At 41.1% G+C, this 24,926-nt stretch overlaps 1 protein-coding gene across 1 annotated transcript in view; it reads left to right on the forward strand.

Moving 5' to 3' along the window:
* CACNA1D (calcium voltage-gated channel subunit alpha1 D) overlaps positions 1-24,926 on the forward strand; it is a 316,751-nt gene that overhangs the window by 159,757 nt on the left and 132,068 nt on the right. Inside the window, exons 12-17 of the mRNA XM_061618220.1 lie at positions 11,510-11,670; positions 12,520-12,745; positions 12,893-13,100; positions 16,078-16,198; positions 18,155-18,269; positions 19,488-19,557. Coding sequence (XP_061474204.1) covers positions 11,510-11,670; positions 12,520-12,745; positions 12,893-13,100; positions 16,078-16,198; positions 18,155-18,269; positions 19,488-19,557 — 901 coding nt within the window. The remainder of the gene's footprint in view (positions 1-11,509; positions 11,671-12,519; positions 12,746-12,892; positions 13,101-16,077; positions 16,199-18,154; positions 18,270-19,487; positions 19,558-24,926) is intronic.

Genomic DNA, 24,926 nt, shown 5'->3' on the forward strand with positions numbered 1-24,926 from the left:
GTTCAAAATATGGGTTTGCGAGGATTTGATATGCATTTGAAAATCCACAAGGGAAAAAGGCACATGGGGAACAATTTGAAGTGGGGAAGTGGCGCATAGGGAAAGGATTAAGCATACCCTCCTCATGCTTCCCTACTCTGATTATGCTGTTCCCATGTGACTTTTTCTTGAAAAGACCATCAGACTATTGTTATATGTATTTTCGTGCAGCGTATAGTTGGGCTGAGAGAGCAGAGCATCATCAGGCAGGAGGAAAGGATTTAAAAAATTGCACTGGTGGAGCAAGGCAAGAAGAGGTCATGACATAGCTTGCAGAAGAGGCAGGATGTGTTGAATCTCAGTTGTGTGCAATCCTGTACATGTGATACGATGCAATGCTCTCAAGATTTCAACAGCTTTTTCTCCCTTGACTTTTTTCATATGAGAAGCTGTCAGATGACAACTGAGATGAGGATCACAAGGCCTTAGGGAGTCTCTGGCATGATAAATATTTCAACAATATTGCTTCTGTTCTTGCCACTATGAGAAAAAATGATTAATATAGTAGCTTGTTTCATAGTTAACATTTTCCTCTGGATTTTGACAGAGATAAATGTAATATTACCCATCAAGAAGAATCAGATGCACAAATACAGAATGGGTGATGCCACAGAACTTTTTCACATGTAACGCTATGAAGCCAGGTATGGGTATTAGTAGACAACAAGCTAAGTATGAATCAGCATTGTGATGTGGCAGCTAAAAAGGCTAATGCAATTCTCGGTTGCCTCAACAGATTATGTTGTCTAGATTATGAAAACTAATGGTACCACTCTTTTTGGCATTGGTCAGACCTTACATGGAATACTGTGTCTGTTTCTGGGCACTGCAATTTAAGAAAGATATTGACAAACTGGAAAATGTCCAGATAAGAGAACATAGATGGTGAGATGCCTAGAAACCAAGTCCCATGAAGAAAGGTTAAGGAACTGGATAAGTTTGGCCTGGAAGAGAGACAATTAAGTGTTGATATGATAGCCATCTTCAAATAGTTGAAAGGCTGTCATATGGATCATGATTCATGAAATAAATTTGTTTTCTTTTGCTGCAAAGGGTAGCACCCAAACTAATGGGTTCAAATGAGAAGAAAAGCGATTTCTACTGAACTGCCTGATGGTATGAGCTGTTCAACGGTGGAACAGACTGCCTCAGGAAGTGGTGGGCTCTCCTTCATTAGAGGTTTTTAAGTAGAGATGCAATTGCCACCTATCAAGGATGCTGTAGTAGAGCATTCCATTCATCAACTAGATGAATTCACCAACTGGTTTGGCTACATAACTTTGGAGGTACCTTCCAAATTTATGATCCTGTATGTGAAAACAATTGGGGGGGGCAAGAATTCTATCTAGTACATGCACTGAAGTTATCAATCACAATTTAAAGAGGTATGTTATCTGAAAGTTACTAGCCAAGGGTTTTATTTAACTAAGTCCTATGCAGAGTAGACCCATTGTTGTTATTAACTCAAGGGGAACCAGTGCAAAATGAGTTGGTGGGAATGTCTGTGGCATCTAATTGGCATTTGGAAGCCTCCGGGCCAGCTGAATGCTGGCTCAACCAGGAGCTGCACGCAGGAACCAGAAAGTAAAAGCGGGCTCTCATGAATACTCTTGCTGGGGAGTAAGCGCTCTCCATTGTTGCAATTATTTTTTAAATATCTCCTTATTTTTTCAGAGCGTAACTTTTGCCTAGATTAGGACCTGCAGGAGCTCTCTGAACACAAGTCCTCTGCTTGGCCTCTCCTTTGACACACCCTGGAGCGCCCCTTTTTTGGGCTCTCTGCCGGCTTCTGCTGGCTTTCCTGGTGGACCCCTGGCTGAGCTGGCTGGGTCCCAGCTCTGCCATGGCTGAACCGGGATGAGGGGCTTCTGCCAGCATAGCCTGGCAGAGCCGAGACCCAGCCCGCTCAGCTAGGGGTCAGCCATATCCAACTCCCCTCAGCCTGGTGTATTTAGCAGTTGGATTGCACCCTGACTAACCAAGAAATGTTTCCTCACTATATCAACATTTAATGAGGAGGCTTCATTGATTTTCAGTGGTTGTGGCTTCACCACTCTCTCTGTAATTTTTATTGAGTGCATGGGGTATAAGCATAGTTCTCATTATGCAGCCACAATAGTGGCTGTATACTATAGTCAGCATGGATTTTTTGCATTCCGCAGTGTTAAATCGAAAATACCCCCATGCCATTCTGATGCTTCCCATAAGCTCATTTCAAAAGAAAACCTTACAAAACCTATAGTCCTGAACTCAGAAACGCTTATTTAACAACCCTCTAAGTTTTAATGGAGAGAAAAAAATCTAGATCCCTGTTGCACTTTTTTCTGTCATAGTTCTCATAATTTGTTGAAATTAATTAAAAATCAGCCATGTTCACAGAGTACCTGTAATCCTATGACTGACCTTTCTCCTTACTCTGACCTTCATCTTCTATAGTTTAAAAGTTTAAAAAATCCCTGGCTGATTTTTGATTAATTTAAGAAATGTTACATTGAACTCAATGATAATGTCGGGCATGCTCAGTAAGAACCAACTGTCAGTGTCCTAAAAGCCAAACTCACAGCTGCTTGCCTTGCCTAATCAGGGGGCCACACACACGCCAGACCTTTATTTCACTTTAGACAGTCATGGCTTTCCCCAAATAATCCTGGGAAGTGTAGTATGTGAAGTGTGCTGAGAGGAGTCTCCTATTCCCCCGACAGAGTTCCAGTGGCCAAAGTGGTTTAACTATCCTAGCAACTCTCAGCACCCTTCACTAACTACACTTCCCAGGATTCTTTGGGATAAGCCATGACTGTCTAAAGTGAAACAAAGGTCTGGTGTGGATGTGGCCAGTGACAGCTTTGGTTTAAACTTGGGTGGGAGGCTACATGTGCCTGCTGTAGAATAAAAAGGTGGGGGAAACCCTGAAAAAGAATGATACTGTTCATAATGTTTTCCTTTTGGAAAGGAAAGGGGCTTCCCCTCTCTAGTGCCCACCCACCCAATCTCCTCCCCTTCCTCTGCCCCTTCCCTCTGCCTCCTTCCTCCCTCCCTCCCCCTTCCCATCCTGTCCTCCTGCTCCCCTCCCTGCCCCTCCCCAGGTCAGTTTCACCTATCCTAAGTATGATTGTATGGGGACAAATTCCACTGAACTCAATAAGCATGCAAATGATCAGACCTGCCTTTCCCCTCCTTCCCCTCTCCCCTCTTCCCTTCTTCGTCTCCTCTCTTCCTTCTTCCTCCTTCCCTGCCCACTCCATATTATTTGATGTATGTCCCGCCTGTCCTCCCAGCAGGAGCCGGCAGCAAACAAAAGCATTAAAAACACTTTAAAACATCATAAAAACAGACTTTAAAATGTATTAAAACAAAACATCTTTAAAAACATTTGAAAACATCTTTAAAACAAGGTTTTATCAATTCAGAAGGGCATAATTACCACAGGCCAAACCAAAAGTGCCAAAGACACTTGAAGAGAGACACTGCTTACAAGTGTTTGTACGCTAATGCTAGGAGCCTCCAAACCAAGATGGGAGAACTGGAGTGCTTGGTCTTAGAGGAGAGCATTGATATAGTGAGCATAACCGAGACCTGATGGAATGGAGAAAACCAGTGGGATACGGTTATCCCTGGATATAAACTATATTGGAAGGACAGGGAAGGACGTATTGGTAGTGGTGGCGCCCTATACGTGAAAGAAGGCATTGAATCCAGCAAGCTCGAAACCCCAAAAGAGGCAGACTCCTCCACAGAATCGTTGTGGGTGGTGATACCGTGCCCCAGGAGGGACTTAATACTGGGAATGATCTATCGTCCCCCTGATCAAAATGCTCAGGGAGACTTGGAGATGAGATATGAAATTGAGGAAGCATCCAAACTAGGAAATGTGTGACTTCAACTACCCGGACATAGACTGGCCACATATATGTTCCAGTCACGACAAAGAAGCAAAATTTCTAGATATTCTAAATGACTATGCCCTAGACCAGTTGGTCATGGAATATACATACATGTAACTGGCCAATTGCCAAGAAAATCCAACACGGTCACATTTGACTTCAAAAGAGGAAACTTCACAAAAATGAGGGGATTGGTAAAAAGAAAGCTGAAAAACAAAGTCCAGAGGGTCACGTCACTCAAAAATGCTTGGAAGTTGTTTAAAAACACTATATTAGAAGCTCAACTGGAGTGCAAAATAAAAAAGAACACAAACTCTGGCAAAAGAAATGCAAGAAGACAATAAGGGATGCCAAAAAAGGATTTGAGGAGCACATTGCTAAGAACATAAAAACCAACAACAAAAAATTCTATAAATACATTCAAAGCAGGAGACCATCTAGGGAGGCGATTGGACCCTTGGATGATAAGGGAGTCAAAGGTGTACTAAAGAACGATAAGGAGATTGCACAGAAGCTTAATGAATTCTTTGCATCTGTCTTCACAGTGGAAAATATAGGGCAGATCCCTGAACCTGAACTAACATTTGCAGGAAGGGATTCTGAGGAACTGAGACAAATAGTGGTAATGAGAGAGGAAGTTCTAGGCTTAATGGACAATATAAAAACTGACAAATCCACCCGAGAGTTCTCAAAGAACTCAAATGTGAAATTGCTGATCTGCTAACTAAAATATGTAACTTGTCCCTTGGGTCCTCCTCCGTGCCTGAGGACTGGAAAGTGGCAAATGTAACACCAATCTTCAAAAAGGGATCCAGGGGGGATCCCAGAAAATACAGGCCAGTTAACTTAACTTCTATCCCTGCAAAACTGGTAGAAATAATTATTAAAGCTAGATTAACTAAGCACATAGAAGAACAAGCCTTGCTGAAGCAGAGCCAGCATGGCTCCTGCAAGGGAAAGTCCTGTCTCAGTAACCTATTAGAATTCTTTGAGAGTGTCAACAAGCATATAGATAGAGGTGATCCAGTGGACATAGTGTACTTAGACTTTCAAAAAGCGTTTGACAAGGTACCTCACCAAAGACTTCTGAGGAAGCTTAGCAGTCATGGAATAAGAGGAGAGGTCCTCTTGTAGATAATAATAATAATAATAATAATAATAATAATAATAATAATAATAATAATAATAATAATAATAATAAAACTTTATTTTTACCCCGCCCTTTTCCAATAGGACTCAGAGCGGCTTACAACTAAAAACAACATCATTAAAATATACAGAGTATATTATTAAAAAAGAATTAAACTATAAGGGAAAATTAAAAACTATAAGATAAAAGTTAAAACAGCGAACAATTTAAAATAATAATCATATAATATGATCACCAAGCCTATAAGACATTAATCCTGGTCGTTCTCTGTCCCAAATGCCCGCTGAAATAAAACAGTCTTTACTTGTCGCCGAAAAGACGGCAAGGAGGGAGCTGATCGTACCTCACTCGGGAGGGAGTTCCACAACCTAGGGGCGACCACCAAAAAGGCCCTATCTCATGTCCGCGTCAAATGTGCTTGCGAAGGTGTAGGGAACACAAGAAGGGCCTCACCTAAAGATCTCAAGTCCCGGGCAGGTTCATGTAGGGAGATGCGATCTGTCAAATAGTCTGGACCTGAGCCGTATAGGGCTTTGTAGGTCAAAACCAGCACTTTGAATTGTGACCAGAAACAAATTGGCAGCCAGTGGAGCTGTTGTAACAGGGGAGATAAGGAATTGGTTAAGAAGCAGAAAGCAGAGAGTAGGAATAAATGGACAGTTCTCCCAATGGAGGGCTGTAGAAAGTGGAGTCCCTCAAGGATCGGTATTGGGACCTGTACTTTTCAACTTGTTCATTAATGACCTAGAGTTAGGAGTGAGCAGTGAAGTGGCCAAGTTTGCTGACGACACTAAATTGTTCAGGGTTGTTAAAACAAAAAGGGATTGCGAAGAGCTCCAAAAAGACCTCTCCAAACTGAGTGAATGGGCGGAAAAATGGCAAATGCAATTCAATATAAACAAGTGTAAAATTATGCATATTGGAGCAAAAAATCTGAATTTCACATATACGCTCATGGGGTCTGAACTGGCGGTGACCGACCAGGAGAGAGACCTCAGGGTTGTGGTGGACAGCACGAAGAGCTGTGAAGAGCTCCAAAAAGACCTCTTGAAACTGAGTGAATGGGTGGGAAAATGGCAAATGCAATTCAATATAAACAAGTGTAAAATTATGCATATTGGAGCAAAAAATCTTAATTTCACATATACGCTCATGGGGTCTGAACTGGCGGTGACCAACCAGGACAGAGACCTCGCGGTTGTAGTGCACAGCACGATGAAAATGTCGACCCAGTGTGCGGCAGCTGTGAAAAAATTCCATGCTAGGGATAATTAGGAAAGGCATTGAAAATAAAACAGCTGATATCATAATGCCGTTGTATAAATCTATGGTGCGGCCACATTTGGAATACTGTGCACAGTTCTGGTCGCCTCATCTCAAAAAGGATATTCTAGAGTTGGAAAAGGTTCAGAAGAGGGCAACCAGAATGATCAAGGGGATGGAGCGACTCCCTTACGAGGAAAGGTTGCAGCATTTAGGGCTTTTTAGTTTAGAGAAAAGGCGTGTCAGAAGAGACATGATAGAAGTGTATAAAATTATGCATGGCATTGAGAAAGTGGATAGAGAAAAGTTTTTCTCCCTCTCTCATAATACTAGAACTCGTGGACATTCAAAGAAGCTGAATGTTGGAAGATTCAGGACAGACAAAAGGAAGTACTTCTTTACTCAGCGCATAGTTAAACTATGGAATTTGCTCCCACAAAATGCAGTAACGGCCACCAGCTTGGATGGCTTTAAAAGAAGATTAGACAAATTCATGGAGGACAGGGCTATCAATGGCTACTAGCCGTGATGGCTGTGCTGTGCCACCCTAGTCAGAGGCAGCATGCTTCTGAAAACCAGTTGCCGGAAGCCTCAGGAGGGGAGAGTGTTCTTGCACTCGGGTCCTGCTTGTGGGCTTCCCCCAGGCACCTGGTTGGCCACTGTGAGAACAGGATGCTGGACTAGATGGGCCACTGGCCTGATCCAGCAGGCTCTTCTTATGTTCTTAAGGTTTAAAAACATATTTTTTATAAAAGTTTAAAAGCGTATTAAACAGCAATTAGCAATACTTGCCATTAGGGCTGTGCGCAGAACCCCTTATCTGCCTGTGGCTCCAGTCTGGAGTTGGGGGTGGGCATTAGGTAGACCCAGCCTGGGTTGGACCAGGGATCACCCATCCTGGCTTGGAGTCACTCCTGCATACGTTTGGGGGTGGGGTTCATGTTTAAAAAGCATTAAAAAACCCTAATTAAACTTATGGAGGGGGAAGGAGATGTTGTGTCTCATTCCCCCCCCCCCCGACTGAGAGTGGAGTCAATTTGTCTTGCACGATCTGTTTTGCAAGTGGCTTATGAGCAGAGGGAGAGATCCTGCACGATGCTGTTTTGCAGAACAGCACCCACAGTCTTGGAGGATCGCTGGCTCTGCCCATCAGGCAGGAAGGAGAGCTGCCGCTTCCTCTTCTTCCTGTCTGATGCTTGGGCCTCATCCAAATCCAATGCACAGCCCTACTTGCCATGGCCCTACTCCTTGCTATTTTGTTGCTGTACATAGGAGCTAATAATGCCTTTATAGGGCGATGATGTCTGATATATTTGAATACCGCCAAACAGTTTTGGGAAGAAGCTTGTGTACTTCAAGATAATTGCTCTCAGGATTTTCTGCCATTTTGTTTCCAAATGGGATTTGGATTAGGAAATAAGTTTCAAAAGCAGTAAATGACTTGTGATTCATTTTACCAGAAAGGTGATATAATTTCTGAATGCATGGGCTGACATCACTTCAATGCATCGAGGCTTTTCATTTCAGACTCATAAGTTTTAATGGGAAGGATCATATGTTTGAATGTACTTCTTGAAGGACTAGATAGACAGACTGGATTTTTTTTCCAAATCCAAAAGATGATATTTTGAATGACTAAATCTTCTAGAAATATGTCAGTGTTCACTGTGTTCTTGCAACTTGTATACAGTTGGCTTTGCTGAAATAGTATTATGTGTGGATATTATTATGTGGTTGTTGGATATATATGGTCAAATTTTATTTGAGCTGATAACTTTCATCATTGCAACATTTTATGCAACATTTTAAGGATGCTGCTTTGTAATAAGGTGTCAAAATCACAACAGAAATATTTTGATTTCTTTTTAAGTTCACCCAGACAAACTTTCATGGTTTATTAATAACTTGAGTAATAAAGTTATTTTCCTTTTTCTTCAGGCAGAAATTTACAAGCACAATAAAAAAAAATCAGTCATATTCTCAATATGGGACTTTGCTTTGTTTCCTAACTTTGTCTTTGTTTGCGCTAACACCTGAAAATGCAAATACAAGTTACTGATATTCTTTTCTAATGTTTCTTACCTTTTACCAAAACTTTCCAAAAATATCACAGAGGTGTTGTTTCTTTATCTGCTTCTTTTTCTGTAGTAACTTTTTATCAAATAGTCTGTACAACTCAGACATTTATACTTGATCTTAAACCTCTTAAACTATCAATATCACTTTCATTGGATTTTGGATTTGTCCTGGCAGGAATCCCTGAACAACTTTTTTCCTCCCTACACTCAGAAAGTGACAATAACTATGGCTAAATCTATGGCCATAGCCAAATACAACTATAGCTAGATGTATTGAAAGATCTATAGTTCAGGATTTCTAAAGCCACAAGAGGAATTCTATATTTTTCTGGTTGCAGAAAATCTGTTATGTGTCCAGGTCCATGTAGGCTTACAATCTTCCCTGCTTTCTCAATTCTTTACTTTAATTTGGAGATATTTTTGCTTAAGGTCACACAGCTTCATGCATTTGATAGACTTCAGACTGTCTGAACAGTTGTTGTTACACATGCTTATTTTACTCAAGGTTTCACTACATAATATGGTATCTTAATCTGGCAAATACAGTTCTTGCACAGTTTCAACCAAGTCTTCATCTTTTTCGTGTGTGTAAAGGGCGATATTTTATGCATGGATATCAGCTGAAGTATGCTGGGAAGTCTTTCAGAATTTCAAATGGGCACTTCATGCAAACAGGCAATTTCAGGAGAGTAGTCGAGATTGCAGAATGTGAGAGCATAAACACACAGAATCCTATTTGCAAAAGAGCTGAAAGCACTAAACTACTTTCTGTTACCATCTTAGAGGGATAGGGGTTGGCATGAATTGCACTGAGACCTGAATTCTTCTAACCCTGGTTCCTGACCAGTAAATTCTAAAAGTCTCGGGGGGTCTCAGCTGGTATCCACTTCGCCCTACTCACCTGTAGTACTCCATCTGAAGGCTGGTGTAGTTGCTGACCTGGGGTGGATTACCTGCCTGTGAAATGTGTGAAATGGGGATACACAGAAGCTTGTAGTGGCTACTTCCACAATTAGAAATAAATATGCATTTTTTCTAGTCATGGAACTAGTCCCTTTGCCTCTTGAGGAGAGAACATTTATAAAGCCTTAAGGCAGTGTAACCTTGTGTTATCTTGGTGAGCGAGTCAATCTCGTGCTGCCCTGATATTCCATCCCATGCAGTGAACCACATTGAATGGGGGAGGAAAGGCCAGCACTTTGTGTGTGTGTGTGGGTTCCCTTGCATTGGAGCTCTGCTGTCGCTAGGGTACAAACTGGCTAGAGGACAAAGAAAAAACAGTTTGGCCTGCAGATGACTTTCTAATAGAGGCTTAATATACAGACATCAGTTGGTGAAGCTTTTTATGTCATGCAGTTAAACATGATCACCTATGCAGTACTAATTGCTATAGATGAAATTGTTGTTCAAGGGCCAGCTACAGAAAAAGGTTCAAAGCTTAGTGAGTGTAGCTGCCACTGCAGCTATGAGAGATGCTTTCTGATGTGGGGCCTACTTGGGCCTATATCTTCTGCCACCAAACCAGCTCACCTCTGCCTGGGCTCCTCAGGTAGTAGCCCCTTTCACAAGCCCTCTTACCATGGGTGCTTTAGGCATCTTGACTGGTGTGGGGAGTTGAAGCAAGCCCAGAGGTGCACCTCACCCCATTCCTCAAGAAACTGTACTGAACTTTGTGGACAGCTACAGAGGGCTGTGCGATTGGAGTGCATGTGCTTGTGCACATGAGAAATTCCTTTGGCTTTTGTCCCAGGTCTTTAGAAAGCATCCTCAGCATCCTGTCAAAGTCAAAATATTAAGTCCCAAATGTGGCCTTTTGTCTTCAGCAATGGGAGATGGAATAATATGGTCATTAAGGATATGTATAACTCTGAAATAATGAGTTACCCACATGACTAGAGGTAGCCATAATATTACCATGTAGATAATGTGTGTGAGGTATTTTCTCATTTTCTGTGATCATTTCCCTCTCCTCTTTGTAAATTCCACATACATTCACATTTCCAGGAGTAATTGCTTGACAGTTTATCTATGGAAGGGAACATGTTTGCTCCCATAATTCAGCAATGCACCCCAGTCCTTGGAGGTTTTTATTTGCCCTCTTGAGTCAGAGGTAACATGTAGTATATTTTCAAATTATTTTTTATATATTGGAAACTTAATGAAACGTTGGTATTTCTGAGATAGTGGACTAAAGGGTAAAATGTTGCAGGCACCAACAAACATGTAAAAGCTTTATAATTATTGGCAGCAGTATGAAAACAGCATATCCTGACACCACTTCATTTCAATATTTCTTTCTTTTTAAAACTGTGTAAATAATATGTCTAATATGTCCTAATTTTAACTGTAAACTAATCTTAAAGCGTAATCTTTACTCAAGCATATTTTTTTGCCTATCAGATGCAGAGATCTCTATGTGCAACAGTGGGATGAACACTCACTGCTGCATGTTGGGCTCTCAAAACATACAATTGATGATGTTCCCTACTGAGGACTGGGGAAAGGGTGTATGAAATCCATCTCCCTGCTCAGGTACATGATTGGTGCTGGCATAATGGAAGGTGACAACCATCTTGTTCAGTGCTGCAGAATCCACGCCTGTATAGATCTGACTGTGATGATTCAATTCCTGCCCACTTCCTCAGTGGATAAGCATAATGCACTCTTTGTAGGTTGCCTTTGAAGACCATTCAGAAACTTCAGGTGACCCAGAATACAACAGTTGGAATGTTTATTGTATCTGACAGACTGGATCTGGACCTAACTCCAATACTTTATACCTGTGGCTGCCAACTTGTTTCTGGGATCTGTTCAAAGTGATGGTTCTGATTTCTAAAGCCCTAAATAGCCTGGGACCAGAGTGTTTTAAGAATTGCCTGCATCCCTCACATCTGCCTGACCCTTGAGATGAATCTCCTGAGTGTCCACTGTGTCCCTCAGCTCTCTGAGTTATGGTGTGTAGGCATGAAAGCAGAGCCTTTTCTGTGGTGGCACCAAGACAGTTGACCACAATGTCTTTACCCAGCAGAAATTTTCTTCACACTTAATTTTCATAATTTTATTCTGTGTTGTAATACTTCCATTGTTTTAAATTTTAGTCGACGTTGGCGTCGATGGAACCGATTCAATAGAAGAAGATGCAGAGCTGCTGTAAAATCTGTTTCATTTTATTGGTTAGTTATTGTACTGGTCTTCCTGAACACATTAACTATCTCATCTGAGCATTACAACCAGCCTGATTGGTTGACACAAATACAAGGTAAAATGAAAGATTATTTTATGAGACTGTTTTCTTTCATTCAGTAACCAACAGAAAACTGTTATAGGCTTCATACTGAGCTTTTAAAAAAATACAATATACAGCTTTCTAGCTAGAGTATATATAGAGTATATCCAAGTTGGGTGCGTTGTAATTCACAGTATTACTCTAAGCAAATTTGAAGTTAATAATACTACTCTGTGGTCAAATGGGCTGTGGACTTTGACTGTGTGTGCTGTTATGAAATCTGACTGTGCCATCAAAAGGATTTTCCAAGTCTAGTACAAAATTTGTTTTCAGTGAGAGAGTTTGGACACATGCACAGGGGTTCCCTATGAACTCCCAGCAATGTCCTTAAGCCTGTCTGACTCTAGTTCACAAGAAGGAGTTCCACTTACTGTACATACAAAGCTCTCCATGGAGGGGCTGGCCTGTTCTCTTCTATCAGTTGAGTATGGTCAGTGTATATATAGGATTCCCTATTATTCCTAACTCACAGGACTAACTCATAACAATAAGACAAGCCCTGAACATACCAAGCTTGGTGCATATATTAGAATCCCACTGAGCTTTGAATCATTTCTATATTAAAGGCAAAGCTGCAATGCATTTTAAATGAAGAAAATGAAAATGCACTTTGAAATACTATTACCTAAACTCCTTTGTTTCTGATCTATTGGTTGGTGGGAACAGGTTGCATTATCTGAACTTGAGAGAAATGTGGCGTGAAGGATTATGTTTGCCCAAAGAGGGCAAAATAGAAATAATCATTGTTTGTTTTCTGCACAATACGTGCAACTGAATCGGAAGCATATAAATCAATATAATTTTCTGAATATTTTCCCCCAGATATTGCTAATAAAGTTCTTCTGGCTTTATTCACCTGTGAAATGTTAGTAAAAATGTACAGCCTGGGCCTGCAGTCTTACTTTGTGTCCCTTTTTAATCGTTTTGACTGCTTCGTGGTATGTGGCGGCATTGTTGAAACCATCTTGGTGGAGTTGGAAATTATGTCACCCCTTGGAATTTCAGTATTCCGCTGTGTTCGTCTCCTCCGTATTTTTAAAGTAACCAGGTAAGATAAAATCAAAGGTGATGCTTTTTAAAAACTTGTTGCTAAGTTTTACTGACACTTGTATGATGCGCAGCTCTTTTGTAATATTTCATCACGCACTGTTCTTTTACGGTTTTTTTTTGTTAACACACGCATTTTAATTTATAGGCACTGGACATCCCTGAGCAACTTGGTAGCATCCTTGTTAAACTCAATGAAGTCCATTGCTTCACTGTTGCTTCTGCTTTTCCTCTTCATCATAATCTTCTCATTGCTTGGAATGCAGCTGTTTGGAGGCAAATTTAATTTTGATGAAACTCAAACAAAACGGAGCACCTTCGATAATTTCCCACAAGCTCTTTTAACTGTATTCCAGGTAACTTTCTTTCACCCACTATAAAACATTTTATCTTTGAACAAGAAAAACTGTCTAAATAATCCTGTCTCCTAAAAAAAATCCCCTTCACAACTATTAATTCTGTTTGTGTTAAATAGCATTCTGCTCATTAAAGTCAATATTCTGGTAATTTTGCATCATTTTGTACCATTCGTTCATATCATGTAGTCTATCTATGCAGCATAGCTTTTATGTTAACATCATTAAATATTAAGTTGTCTTTGTTCATCCAAAATATAGCTTAAAAATGTAAAGTCATTTAATGTAAAAATCTTTTATTAGTCTTTTTTAAAAAAAAATATTTCACAAGTTTACACCTGTATCTTGGTCAATTATCTCAGTCTTGGGCTACAATCAATCATATGAAGTACTGAGGGAAGAGAGAGAGAGAGAAAGAGTCCTCCTTTTCAGAACGAAAAGGGAAGAAGAAAGGAAGGCCCAGTAATTTACGCGAGTCCTTAGATACAAGTTAAGGGGCTAACTAACTAAAGGGACTACTGCCTCTGAAGTAGTGATGTGACTAGTTCAGGGCTCTTGGTTTTTGTTTCCATTTCTGGGTCCCTAAAAACAGAGATTTATCTGCCTAGCAACTCCAAGACTTGCCCTCCACCCTCTCAGCTGTGAGGTGGGCATTTAGAGATTCCTGACACGTGCCCCAGATAACACTAAATCACAGGGATCTGACTAAATACATCTTCCAAAATATGTTTGATTTGATGTGAGATACTAGTGAATGATACTAATAATACTAGCCAGGTTAAAACAGGAATGGAGAACAATAACAAGGAGGACAAATGAAGGGAGGATCATATCACTGATGAGGGAGCGAAGAAGAAGAAGAAGAAATTAAGAAGCCCATTTTAACATGGAGAGATGGGGACCAGCTGGGGGGGAGGAAAGATTTGTGACTGCTCATGATTGGCCAGGAACGAGGCCTTGGGGTCCTCGTGGATAGTTCCATAAAGATGTTGACTCAGTTTTATTTATCTACCTGTGGTGCCAAAATAATGTCACTGCACTGCTGGCATATCTTCAAGGCTTGGCACAGCAATTAGTGTATCTCTTATGTTCCTATGCAACGTTGTTTTGTTTTAATGTATTTTAAGGTCTGTTTTTATGATGTTTTAAAATGTTTTTAGTGTTTCTGTTTGCCTCCCTGGGCTCTTGCTGGGAGGAAGGGCGGGATATAAATCAAATAATAAATAAATAAAATAAATAAGATTACTTACATTGAAATCCTATGAATGTTTACTCAGAACCAAATTCCATTGGGTTCCATAGGGCTTACTCCCAAGTATATATAAATAGGATTGCAGCCTTAGTTGAAGTTGTTACAGAGAAGTCTTTTTGAAATGTTTGGTGTCAACATAAGTAACTTTTGGCGCACAGATGCTGGAGTGAGGAAGCTGATAATTGTAGAAGCTTCCTGACTTCTCAATGGGATTTTTTAAAAAAACATTCATTCAGACATTATAAATGATATGCCTTTTCTACCATAGAGATTGGTCTCCATGTTGGAAAAAGTAATATGTGAAGTGGCCTTTGGGGTAGAGCTCTACATTTATTACCTGTTTGTACTCATTCTTGTACTCTGATTAAAGTACGTTTGCACAGTGCTGAGATTCCACTGTATGTGATTGTGTCAGTTGAGTGTAGAGGTGTGGGGAATCTTTGGCCCTCCAGATGTTCCTGAACTACAACTCCCATCATCCCTGCCCATTGGCCATGCTTGCTGGGCTGACAGGAGTTGTAGTTCAGTAATATCAGTAAGGCCACAGGTTCCCTACACCCTAAACATTACTAAGTACATGCTGCTATGTACAAAGTGTGAACCAGGAGCTGTTGTTGCTGGTCTACAACTTAAAATACCAGACAGACTCCAGTGACTGCCCATTTCAGAGCTGGTTAACTCTTTTCCTATGCTGGGAAGGCTGGAGTTCGGAAGAGAACTATTGCTTGTGTAGGAGCTGGAGGCTCTACCCCTTCCAGGTTCTCAACCAAGCAGGTGTTTTCATGCACTTCTTCCTCCCGAGTACCCTAATCTGCAGCTTGCTGGGTACTTTGCCAGAGGCTCTGAAGTTCCTGCCTGGCTCACTATACTCTCTGCTCCTGTGGCCCTGGGGGAGATGGGTAGGTGGGTCTGGGAACCAGCCAGGAACCTAGGCAGCTGGTGTGGGAACCTCCTGTCCTGAGGCAGGGATGTCCAGATTCATTTGCTCATTGGGATCATTGCCAGTGTGGAGATCTGCTGGAGGGATCTTCTCCTCTTAGTTCGCATCTGAGGAGATGAGAACTAAGGTCTGGGCAGGGCTGAACCCTCACACTGGTATGTGTCTAATAGCTGACAGTGTGAGTTGTGAGCCAGGTAGTCTTCTGTTAAAAGGTCATGTCAGCCTATATTCATTTTGTGGCTTTCGACAATCCACTATTATCTCAGCATCACATACTATGTTTTCAATATGGGAATAATAATTCTAGATTATTTTATATGGAGTGTTGTAAGAATTGCTAAGGTAATGTATGTGAAGAGCTTTAAACACTTAAAATGCAGTGCATAAATTCTAAGTATTTATACTAGATCCATGTGTTTCATTTTCATATGTGGACTTGTACTCAGGGATAGCTGGGATAATTTGTGCAGATAGAAAATAAAATGTCCCTAAATGTTCACATAGGCGGTAAATAAGCAGTCATTTAAAAAAGATTACTCCAAAACCTATATGCAATTTATTGGCAAAGGTGTATGGTAGCTCTAAAATGGGTAGATCTAAACGTCAGTTTTCAGCGTATCTTTTTTTTTATAGGAGCATAAAACAATGAGAGAAGAATTTAGAATATTGTTGGTCATGTAAAGTTAATCACAGCTAATGGAGTGTTTCTTTCTATGCTGTGAACTAAAGAAGAAGATTTTTTTAATGTGCTGTGCTCATTCAGTAATAAGGAATCAATTTCTTAGATTCTAACAGGTGAAGACTGGAATGCTGTTATGTATGATGGCATTATGGCATATGGTGGCCCATCATCATCAGGAATGGTAGTTTGTATATACTTCATTATCCTCTTCATCTGTGGTAACTGTATCCTTTCATTTTTAGAACTGCATCTTAATTCTGCAATTTAAAGAATATAAAAGATTTAAGTTAGAGATTTCCATGTTCTGACTCCCTATTTCAAAATTCTCTGCGGTTTAAAAGTTAAAAAAAATGCCTGACTGATTTTTAATTAATTTAAGAAATTTAGTATTGAACTCAATGATAAGACTGGGCATGCTCAGTAAGAACCTACTGTCAGTGTTCTAAAAGCCAAACTCACAGCTGCTGTGCTTGGCTAATTAAGGGGCCACACTCACGCCAGACCTTTATTCCACTTTAGAGAGTCATGGCTTCCCCAAAAAATACAAACACAATTTGGGTTGGTCTTTCACAGTCCAATCCACTTCCTGTGTAGCCTGGAAGAATTTGGTAACATGTGCCTCAGCATATGGTGACTGGTGGCAACACCTGCAATCAGCCCAAAGAGTAGAAAGAAGACATGTGCTGTACTGATCTTGTTTTAGCAGAGAGGAAGCAACATTATTAAGACAGTTGACATAGTTCAGATAGTCACTTTAAATATGTTTGATTTACTTTGCAATTTTAGTGAAGTTTCCTATAGTAAATCATTTTCTTTTGCTTCTGTTTCTGTGAATATGTGAAGTACAGCAACACTTTACAACACTAAAAAAAAAGCTCCAAAAACAATTGTGGAATAATGGCACAGACTATTCTGCAGAATAGTTTCCAATGGACATGAGGAGTGTCTCAGTTTGCACAAGATAAAACAGTGGGAGGTGAAATATATTCTAGCAAAATTCTAGGTGTGCTCTATGTTTTTAATTGACCATGCCCGCCTTTCCTTAAGTGGAGTAGTTTAAGCATAGTAGGCTGAAAACATGCATCTTGGACAGGCCAAGTTTGTTTTTTCCAACAGCTAGAGTTATTGCTTAAGTAGCAACATATTGTAATCCATCTGATTTTACATCAAACTGCATTTTCAGATTCAACTGTTAATGCGCCCCAAATATAAATAGAGCATAACCTCCAGTTTGAAACACAAAAGGCTGTCTTCACCATCATATGATGTCAACCAATCAAAAGGCTTTGAAATTAATAAAAATAAATTTGACACAGACTTCTAGGATGAATACTGAGAGAAATATAATTTTCTAGGTTAGATTCTCTGTAGAAACAGTAGTAACACAGAAAAGAAGCAGAGTAAGAAGAACACCAACAAACATACAAAAATGTAATTCTCCATCTTTGGAGGTGGCAGGTGTTGCCACCATTTACCATATGCTCAGAGGCACGTTACCAAATCCCAGCTACGTAGGAAGTGGACTGGACTGTGAAAGACCAACCAAATTGTGTTTGCATTTTGACAAATTTGTAGGGCAGTCCGGTATCTCAGAGAGGAGGTCTCCTGCTCCCCTGGTGCATTCACTATAGCTGCCCAATTTCCCTGCTTTTTAAAGTTTGATAGAAATATCTGTGGGCTATAGGTACGTTCTTAAACCGCAAGGTTTTTTGCTTATTTGTGAATACACTTAAAGTCCTTACCTTGATTGGGAACCCTAACTGATTGTACAGGGTCCCCAATCACAGGGAGGATTCTAAGTGTTCAGCTAATGCATGAAGAACCCCCCCCATGTGTTGTCAACCCATATGTTGACATTTTGCTCACCGAATGAAGATTGGGGATGGAGCTGGCAGGAGCAGGAACATTGGAGATGGGAATAATGTATGCAGCCCCCTTGTCAACATGTTTTTAAGTGAATGCCTGAATATGGCTCAAGTCATATAGAAATTTGCTATGGTAGACTTGTAAATCTATGTAAGTGAAGCCTGGGATTTAATTTATCCCAATAGAAAGTGATTTTTATAAACACTTTACCAGCTTGCTAATGCTCCACAGGGGTATGCATTTCCTATGTTTCCCAGTTAACAAAGAACTAGGTTGCAATACCTATGTAGTATCCTTAAAACTGTGTGAATTAGATATCTTGTTGAATGTCTTCTTGGCCATTGCAGTCGATAACCTGGCAGATGCTGAAAGTCTGAACACAGCTCAGAAAGAAGAAGCAGAGGAAAAGGAGAGGAAAAAGACTGCCAGGTACAGAAGAAATGGCGTACTACAAATGTGAACCTTTTGCAGCTTTCTTGATTTTCTTCTATGACTCCTTTGAAAAGATCCTTGAAGAATCAGGGACCCTATAAGCACTGCGGAAGGTTGGTGTGAACTGTGGTGGTCCACTCCAGTCACTATTAAAACAGTACATTTAACATTACAAGTAAGTTGTAGACATGGATGAAGATGTCCTTTCAGTTCTGGCAGTGTTCAACTCTTGTTAAATGACTCCACCACAGTCATTTAACCTGTGAAAATTTGTCACATGTAAATTCACAAGCATAGTTTACCTTGAGTTACGCAAGAGGCTGTGGGTTGTGTTCAGCTAAGTCATTTTGCATGCGGAAAGACTTCCATGAGCACAACAGAACCTCCTCTCTCTCCAGTGTAGACAGAAAGTTCCATTGTGCTTATGGAAGTTTTTCTACTTGTGCTGTGACTTAGTTGGATTCAACCCTGTCTTTATTTTAAAGACTGAGACTCAGACAGGCTAAAAAAAGTCCCTCCCAAGTGCTACCAGGATTACCAGGTTACATACCTAGGTATACACTTGTAGCACTTGATAGGGATTTTTTCAGCCTGAAGTCACCATCTTGGAACTGAGTCTACAACAACAACTAATTTTTAAACTACTTTGTTTCCCCCTCCCACCCCTGCTTTGTGTAATATTTTGCTTGTTGAGTTCAGGAGAACTCTAAAACTTGCTACACTTTTGTGACCTTTTGGTTAGTCCCAATAAATTGGGGTGGAGAACCTTTGGCCCTACAGATGTTGCTGAACTATAGCTCCCATCTTCCCTGGCCCATGGCCATGCTAGCTGGGGCTGATGGGAGTTGTACATGAGCGACTTCTAGAGGGCCAATGGTTTGCCAGCCCTGCAATAAAGCTATTACCCGACAGTGCATTTTCTGCCTGGATGATGGGAAAAAATGTACTCCTTCATGTGTGAAGATAACGTGCATGTCATTTTAAACAATGTAATTGATTACTACCATGTGTACAGACAGTAAAATAGGTCCATATACTATCTCAGCAATGGCTGCACTTTTCCAGCAATGGCAGAGATGGGGTGGAGCTAGGCAGTAGTGAAGCTCGGGGAACTTTGGGTAGCTGCAGGCATGCAGGTGCCTCACATGGCATTTGCCTTTTTTCTCAGCTACCCCATATGAGCTACTTTATTTTCCCCTATTTTCTTTTTTATAGAAAAGAAACTTTGGATACTAAAAAGGGAGACAAACCAGAAGGTGAACAGAAAAAGGCCAAGGATGCTAAGGTATCTTGTTTCTTTTCACATTTGTGTGCTGTATTTACTTTAAGTTGCTGGATCGTCACCTTGTAGTGGTGAGTGGGCTTGTGTGTTCCAATGAACCCTGTGAGCGATGCCGTCTGGAGTCATGCACTCCCAGCAGGGTCACCCATGGTGGTAAGGTCAAGGGAGAGGAACCAGACAAAGAACGATCCAAGAATGTCCTCAACGGTAGAACTGGCGGAGGATAACAATGTGTATGTTACAACGGCTGTGAACGCTGATGAAGGCTGCAGCAGATAAAAGACTTCCCATCTTCGTGGTATCCATGCCATTGGATCAAAGCCTTTTTCTGTCAACATTGTGTGTTGATCGTCATGCACCGATCTCCCTACATAAAACAAATTCACGCACAGGTGTCTTCCAACCAAACAAAACCAAAAGCCCCATGGCGATCGGCGAATGGTGACGGGGGCAGGACTGTGAAATCCGGAAGCCCCTAGTCATGGACCGGCACATGGGCAGTGGATACAGACTCAGTTGTCCTGTCTCAAGGACCGAGGCAGTTGAGTAGTTTGGCACCTATATCCACGACTGAGCAGTCCTATTCAGGATCCACTCTGCTCAGCCCATATGGGGAGGGAGCTAGAAAAAGTGCCCTAAACATAGTCTGCCTCATCTCTCTCCCTGACTGGATTACCGCATCCAGTGGGGTCACCACTTAGCGGTCGAAAAAGACAAATGAACTTTGGAACATGGAATATATGGACATTGCTGGACAATACAGATAGTGAACGTCCTGAATGCAGGACTGCCATCATTGCAAGGGAGTTGAGATGTTTTAATATTGACATAGCAGCACTCCAAGAAACTCAAAGAGCAGGAGAGGGACAATTGAAGGAAGAAAAAGGAGGTTACACCTTCTTCTGGAAAGAACTGCCTGAACAAGGACGAATACATGGAGTAGGCTTTCCTATTAAAAATGATCTTGTGAAGCTCTTGTCAGAAGTTCCTACTGGCATTAATGAACGACTCTGAACTCTCCGATTAAAACTCGCCAAAAACCAGCAGGCAACTATTCTAAGTGCTTATGCACCAACATTAGATGCTGATGAAGACATCAAGGAAAATTTTTATACCCAGCAGGACACCATCTTATCAGAGATACCTGAGGAGGATAAAATTATCCTCCTGGGCGATTTCAATGCATTTCAATGCAAGGGTTGGGCATGCTTATGATTTATGGCCAGAAACCATTGGGAAAGAAGGAGTTGGCAATAGCAACTTGAATGGAATTCTACTTCTGACTAAATGTACAGAGCATAATCTTGTTATTACACACACACTCTTTCACCAGAAAGATAAATTTAAAACATCATGGAAGCACCTTTGGTCGAAGCACTGGCATCTCCTGGATTACGTAATTGTCCTTGCCAGAGATCATCGTGATGTACTCCTCACCAGGGCCATGACGAGTGCCGATGACTGCTGGACAGATCACCGATTAATTCGATCCACTATGGCCATTAATATTGCTCCTCAACGTAGGCTCCAAGGAAGAAAACCAAGGCATAAAATGAACATCCACGCTGTTCAAGATCCTATTAAATGAGCCTGCTTTCAAACAACTCTCAAGAAACATCTACCAACGGAACTCCCTGAAAATGTTGAGGAACACTGGATTAAACTGAAGACTTCCATTATTGCAGCATGTGAACAAACTATTGGATACCAAACTAAGAAACATCAGGACTGGTTTGATGAGAATGATAGTGAGATTGAACATATCATTGACAAGAAAAGGAAAGCCTTCCAGATATGGCAAAAAGTCATTAACTGTGCTGCTACGAAAAAAATCTATGCCAGTGCAAAGACTGAGGTCCAAAGAAGAACTAGAGAACTTAAGAAGGCCTGGTGGATAAAGGAAGGTCAAGAAATCCAGCATTTTGGAGATGCTCATGATGCACGGGGCTTTTTTAATGCCACAAAGGCCATCTACGGACCAACAAATTATGGTACAAATCCCTTACGTTCAATAGATGGTACCAAACTTCTAAAGGACAAAAAGTCTATTGCATTGCATTGGAAAGAGCATTACCACGACCTCCTTAATCGTAACTCTATTGTGGCTGATGAGGTCTTCTCGCAAATCCCACAACAACACATTAGAGATGAGCTTGCAGTATCCCCTGATTTGGATGACGTCAGTAAAGCCATTAATCAAATGAAGAATAACAAAGCTAGTGGACCTGATGGGATTCCTGCTGAAGTCTTTAAAGAAGGTGGGCCTGAATTTACACAACAACTTCATAAGCTCATTGAAAAAATCTGGATGAGGGAGGAGATCCTGGAAGACTTTAGGGATGCCATAATTATCACTCTTTTCAAGAAGGGTGATAGAATAGATTGTGGGTACTACCGAGGCATCTCTCTTCTAGCTACCACAGGTAAAATCCTTGCAAGGATCCTTGCAAATCGCCTCCTACCTATCTCAGAAGACATCCTCCCTGAATCCCAAAATGGTTTCCGCCCTTCCAGGGGGACAGTGGACATGATCTTCACTGCACGACAGCTTCAAGAAAAATGCAGGGAGCATGACCAACCTCTGTATATGGTGTTTATTGATCTGAGTAAGGCCTTTGATACTGTAAATAGAACTGCTCTGTGGACCATCCTTCTGAAAATTGGATGCCCTGATAAATTTGTGAATATTTTGCGACTCCCCCATGACAACATGATGGCAACAATTTTGGATAACAATGGCTCTCAAAGTGATCCGTTCAAAGTGGGATCAGGTGTCAAACGGATGCATCATTGCTCCGACCTTATTTGCTATTTTCATTACCATGATTCTACACCTTGTTGAGGGGAGACTTCCCACTGGCGTGGAAATCACATATCGAACAGATGGAAAACTTTTTAATCTCAGTAGGCTGAAAGCAAAGACTAAGGTAATTACAACCTCCATCGTAGAACTTCAATATGCCAATGATAATGTAGTCTCCGCACATTCAGAGGAAGATCTTCAAACTATCCTAAATGTCTTTGCAGAAGCATATGAAAAGCTTGGCCTCTCGCTTAACATCAAAAAAACCAAAGTGCTTCATCAGCAAGTGCGAACCAATCCTGCTGTAGCACCATCAGTCCAACTTAATGGTGCGACGCTGGAGAATGTTGATCACTTTTTTTATCTTGGCAGCCATCTCTCTGTAAAAGCTGACATCGACACTGAAATTCAGGATTGTCTGAGCTCTGTGAGTGCCACATTCTCCCAAATGAAGTGTAGAGTGTTCGAGGATCGGGATATTTGCAGGGAGACCAAACTGCTTATTTACAAAGCCATTGTACTACCAACCTTACTGTATGCCTGTGAAACATGGACCATCTATAAACGCCACTCCCAACTTCTTGAAAGATTCTACCAACGCTGCCTCCGGAAAATTCTGCAAATTACTTGGTAAGATAGGCGGACTAATGTTAGCGTATTGGAAGAAGCAAGGACCACCAGTGTTGAAACAATGATCTTCCAACATCAACTTCGCTGGACTGCCCATGTTGTTTGAATGCCTGATCACCATCTTCCAAATCAGCTACTTTGCTCCCAACTTAAGGATGGAAAATGGAATATTGGTGGACAGCAAAAGAGGTTTAAAGATGTTCTTAAAGCTAATCTAAAAAATGTAACATGAGCATCAAGAACCGAGAAGCCTTGGCCCATGAACGTCCCAATTGGAGGTCGGCGATTATCAAAGCTCTTATGGACTTTGAAGAAGCACGAGTACAGGGCGAAAGGGACAAACGAGCTAAGCGGAAGGCACATCAAGCAAATCCTCATTGTGACCATCTTCCATCTGGAAACCTATGTCCTCACTGTGGGAGCCTGTGTGGATCCACTTGGCCTCCACAGTCACTTACGGACCCACTGTTAAAGACCTTATATTGGAAGACAATCTTACTCAGCCACGAGTGATCACCAATGAATGAATGAAGTCAGAAATGCACAGACACCTGCCTACCACCTATCTAATGCTTTGAACTGACCAGTCTCCATCCATGCCTGTGGGTTAACAGACAAATAGATAATATTTACAATTTGTCCCTGTATGTATCATCGATTAGATTTTCATAGACTTTATACAGCATTATTTAAATAATAGATCAGGCAGAAGGTTTCTTTTCTAAAAGTTTGGATTCATGACAAATATCCCCCTCTGCAAGGGCGGGGAACCAATTAAGATCGTCCGTCCCCAGAGACTTATGGCTCCTGATGGGTTCCTGAATATTCTGCAGGGCTTTTCAGTGGATAGAACAGATGATCCTGTCAAGGCTCTCATCTCACTGTGGAATGGTGAGATGTGGAGGGCTATTGACCCAATCCCTCCTGAGTGCCCTCTCTGGCACTGTGGAGCCTGTAATGCCCCTGGTACTCTAGGGAGCTGTGCCCGATTAAATAGGCTGGATGACCGCTAGAGGGCTGATGGCATAGAGTTTGCTGTGAGGCTGACCAAGCACTGGTTAGAGAGCATAATCGCAAATGCCATGCTGCAATAAGGGCAGCGAAGAAGGCTTACTTTGCAACCCCTATTGTGTTCTCAAGTAGACATCCAGCAGAGTTCTTCCAGGTCATGTGGAATAGGTCTCATCTTGGAGATGGGCCTATGGAGGCAATGAAAGCCTACTGACTGTTTGACCCATCATTTTGAGCAGAGCTTGGAAAAGTTACTTTTTTGAACTACAACTCCCATCAGCCCAATCCAGTGGCCATGCTGGCTGGGGCTGAAGGGAGTTGTAGTTTAAAAAAGTAACTTTTCCAAGCTCTGATTTTGAGGATAAAGTTGCTTGACTCCACAGCGATTTAGATGCTCCATGATGGCTACAGTTCCAGCTGAGGTGTCCAATGTGACTTTGTGTGATCAGTTTCAGCTTATGAGTCGTCATAATGTGGACAGGCATCTTTTAAAAACTGGAATTTTTAAACAGGCCGTTTAACTTGATCCCCCTCCTTCCAGCTTTTATTCCTGTTTTTCTTAATATTTTTATTGTTTTTAATTTTTTATGATTTTGTATGTTGTACACCACCTTGATATACTCTTTGAAAAGTGTGGCCTATAAATACTTTAATAAATAATACATAAAATAAATAAATAAGTAAAAGAATAAATATTTGGTTTTTAATCATGTATTTATATTCAGATTGTTAAAAGATAAATAATTTGTGTTAATGTTTAAGTCATTGAAATGCTAATCTCTGACCTATGCCAAGCCGCATAGGCTCTTTGAAACAGTCCAGATCTAAGCACATGGTTGACTTCCTAGAGTTATTTATTCAACCAGAAATCTTGAATTAAAAATAGTAATGTTGAGCCTTTTTAAGTGTAGGGCGGGGGCAAGGGGGG

Source organism: Rhineura floridana, chromosome 3, assembly GCF_030035675.1.
Source record: "Rhineura floridana isolate rRhiFlo1 chromosome 3, rRhiFlo1.hap2, whole genome shotgun sequence".
Classification (NCBI taxonomy): Eukaryota; Metazoa; Chordata; class Lepidosauria; order Squamata; family Rhineuridae; genus Rhineura; species Rhineura floridana.